Here is a 3,654-nt window from a genome sequence, read left to right as displayed (position 1 = left end):
TTGACACCAGAAAATAAGCTTTTATTAAGTTATGTACAACACACACAATGCCCATTCATATTCTATGTACAAAATACAAACAACAACTAGAACTCAGGTCCATTGAAGTACTTGGCAAAGCAATCTTCTTTGCTGCAGTATTTGCTCATCACTTTGTACACTTCAATCAATAATTTTGGGAACCGACTCCTGAAATATCTGTCGAATCCTTCAGGTACCGCTCCGATTAGTTGCTGACATGAACACAACACCATTGATAAATGTTTCAGCCAAAATTAAATAAGTAGCAACTTTCACACTACCTGAATTTCTGCAGGAATCTCCCTGTAATGACTCAGCTTGTTACGCATGACTCGTAGCAAATCACGAACGCTATGAAACCTGTATTGACCGATATTATTAAGAAATGAAGGATCTAACTTTTCATTCCACCTTCCACCCAAAGCCAGAGGTCCTATATTCTCTAACGATTTCAAGAGATCCGACTGAACCTCTCTGTCTTCCAGTTCCACCCTATCACTCGTGTCACGGAGAAAGGAAAGCCGCATCTCAGCGCTCCAAAAAAGGGGATGGTTAAGCACATCGCTCGCCTTTGGCCTTTAAAATTGCAAGTTCAGATTACTATTGGGCATTTACCATTAGTAAGAGGGAATGGAAAATCTACCTCATTTCAGAATTGGGATTTAGCAATTGCAATCTGGGATATGATCCAGCAGGGAAAGATCAACTTTATTTTTTGCAATGTTGATATCGCGTTCCAAGCGGCTCCCAAAGGGATGTCTGCCACCGGTAATGCAGAAAAAGAAAACACAACCGAGGCTAAACAAATCGACTGCTCGTGGTGCCTGCCATCCGCAGCCTGAAGCAGAATCAATGAAGAACTGACTTTCCCATAATAATGACAATATGTTCACATATTTCAGCCAATGATGACCTAGCGTAGCATTTATATAGATTCACTTTCTATCAGTAACTACACTTTACTACTCCCTCCCTCCGTTTCAAAGTCAACTCATTTTCCTTTTGGGATGTCCCATTCAAAGTGACACATATCTTTACATTATTATCTCCCCACTTAACAAACAAAACAACACTACATAAAATTCTGTGCCGAAAAAGAAATGCTTCACTTTGTTTAAGACAGAGGAAGTAAAAGACAATTTTACACTGCAATTCACAAACATGAATGGCTCCCTCAATAATTCAACAACACTTCTTACCTGTACCGTGATTACTCAAGGTTGACATGTCTCCAACAAGGTGCTTGCTAATGCCCATGTCTGAAAGCTTTGCACACAGAGATCTTTCATTTAATATCAACACATTTTGAGGCTTCAGGTCCCGATGAACGAATTCCAACTCATGTAAATGGGAAACTCCTGATATCATATCCCTGCATTTCACATGTGCACCACAAAAAATAAGCAAGAATTCCAATACACAATCAGCTTTCTGTAAAAGTACATTGTATTACTGAGACATTTTCCCCAAAAACTAAAAAAGCAGAATAGTTATAACCTCATCAGTTTTAACAATAAAGGTGATGGATATCCATCTGAGTTCCACAAGTTAAACCCATGAATAAGGTCATCCATATAATCCAGACGGATTGAATAATCTGCTGCAACGTCACAAGCCAAACTCTTTTCAAAAGTTGGATGAGTAGGGGACTTTGAGTGCATCACAATAAGATCATTTAAGCTGCAAGAACAGAGTTCTAATGCAAGATACACGAAATCTTGGTCTTGATCTACTCCATACCATCTAACAATATTTGGATGACGATCAGACAATAAGATTTTGGATTTCTTTAACGGCAATATCATTGTAAGCTCTCACAAGGCGCTTCACGGCTACTGGCCGGCCTTCATAAATCCCCTCAAGAACAATGGTGCCATTACTACCTTTTGCAATCTCTTTGTTTGAAATAAATAATTTACCAACCATGCGTCCATCTTCATTGCAAGAAATCGGTAAGTTGAGATTCATCCGGATATTGACGCTCTTAAGTGGTGAAAAGGATCTTTTGGAGAGATCAGAATTTAGATGGCGTAGCCGTGGCCTCCTTCGTGAGGATTGGCCTCCTTCGTGAGGATTATTTCTTGTTCCAATTTGATTTGTCATATTGAGTTCCTTCCCTTTTTCGTTTATCTTCTTGTTCATTAGTCTCGAGCCTTTACTCCTAACAATTGGTGCGGTGAACGATGGTCAACTCTCGGGGAGATTCACGCCTAGACGGTTTGGAGAAGGCTACTGAAAAACTCAACGCCCAGCTCCAGCAGACGAACGAACGGGTCTCGGTATTGGGGTCAAAACTCGACTCCATGATAGAGGAAATGCGTGCGGGTTTCGCGGCCATCAACCACAAGTTCAGAGCAACGCCGGAGGACGGTGCGTCCTCAGAAAATCGGGAATCTAATTCGGTGTCAGCCGGAAACAAATCAACGTCGCCAATGCCAACTTTTGGTGGATCTGAGCCTCTCGCGTGGCTCGCGAGGGCAAACCAATATTTCCTCGTCAACAAAACATCATCGGATAGACGTGTCGACGTTGCCATGCTCGCCATAGACGGACCAGCCAAGCCTTGGAAGCAATTGCTCGTTCGTCGCTGCCCCTCCTTATCGTGGGACAAGTTTGTTCAAGAGCTCTTGCAACGTTTATGTGATACCATCACATCAGAAAGCTGTGTCGCTGGCAATTCATCCAAGTACAGTAGTAAGGATCCTTTTTCTACTGTCTATGATGCCAAAAACCAGCCAAAAATTCCAACCAGAACCAGCAATAATTCTGCAGCTATCCTACCCACCGTGACAGCACCATTGCTGGCCTCTAGCCTGTCTACAACAGCCCTGCCGGAGATACCGCCTATTACCACGTCAACAATCCACCCTGATATCGATACCAAAGCGGACAATAGAACACCCCTACCCTTGGTAGTACAACAGCCTATTCATATTTCTGTTTTAGTGCCTCTGTCATCTACTACCAATCTGCCTACACCAACAGTGGTGACAACACCGCTGTGGTTCTCGAGTGCTGATATTTCACTGTTTCAGCCCTTCTTCCCTTTGCTGCGACGTACAGTTCCTGCCGCTGTTGCTGAGCTGGCCACAATCATGTATCTACTTCTTCTTGTTCATGGGCACATTCCTTGGTTCAGCTTTTCACCTCATGTCCAGAAGCATGAATGGGAGCCTCCACCGAACAATGTAATTGGTTTCAGTTTTGAGCTCAGCCTTGAGGGCAAGGCTGTTTTGAGAGTGAGGCAATTGATACAGAAGATATGCATACTTAGTCAGTGTTAGTTAGGATTTGATTAGATATTATTTATTAATTTACTTCTTTAATTAGTTAGTTGTTAGCAGATTTGAATTTTGAATTAAGTTGTTGCAGATTTCTCTCATTTTGTAAGTCTATATATTGACGCTCTTAAGTGGTGAAAAGGATCTTTTGGAGAGATCAGAATTTAGATGGCGTAGCCGAGGCCTCCTTCGTGAGGATTATTTCTTGTTCCAGTTTGATTAGTTATATTTGTCTAAAGGAATCGGTACAGAAAGGGATTGTATATTCATTCATATTATTCTTGTACATAGAGTACTATAATATAGGCCTATGATCTTCTATACAAGGTAAGGACTTTAATTACATTGATTT

The 3,654-nt window shown here is 41.5% G+C and overlaps 1 protein-coding gene across 1 annotated transcript; it reads right to left on the bottom strand.

Moving 5' to 3' along the window:
* On the bottom strand, positions 1-3,157 carry LOC121764619 (serine/threonine-protein kinase/endoribonuclease IRE1a-like). The gene is given in 6 exon segments (XM_042160638.1): positions 1-233; positions 303-597; positions 665-695; positions 698-859; positions 1,221-1,393; positions 1,519-3,157. Coding segments are annotated over 6 exon segments (1,116 nt in total). The 5' UTR covers positions 1,827-3,157; the 3' UTR covers positions 1-86.
* Between the last annotated feature and the right edge of the window lie 497 nt (positions 3,158-3,654).

The sequence above is a fragment of the Salvia splendens genome, chromosome 14, assembly GCF_004379255.2.
Source record: "Salvia splendens isolate huo1 chromosome 14, SspV2, whole genome shotgun sequence".
Lineage (NCBI taxonomy): Eukaryota > Viridiplantae > Streptophyta > Magnoliopsida > Lamiales > Lamiaceae > Salvia > Salvia splendens.
Note: the sequence above shows the minus strand (reverse complement) of the source record. Positions and strands in the feature narration are given on the sequence as shown.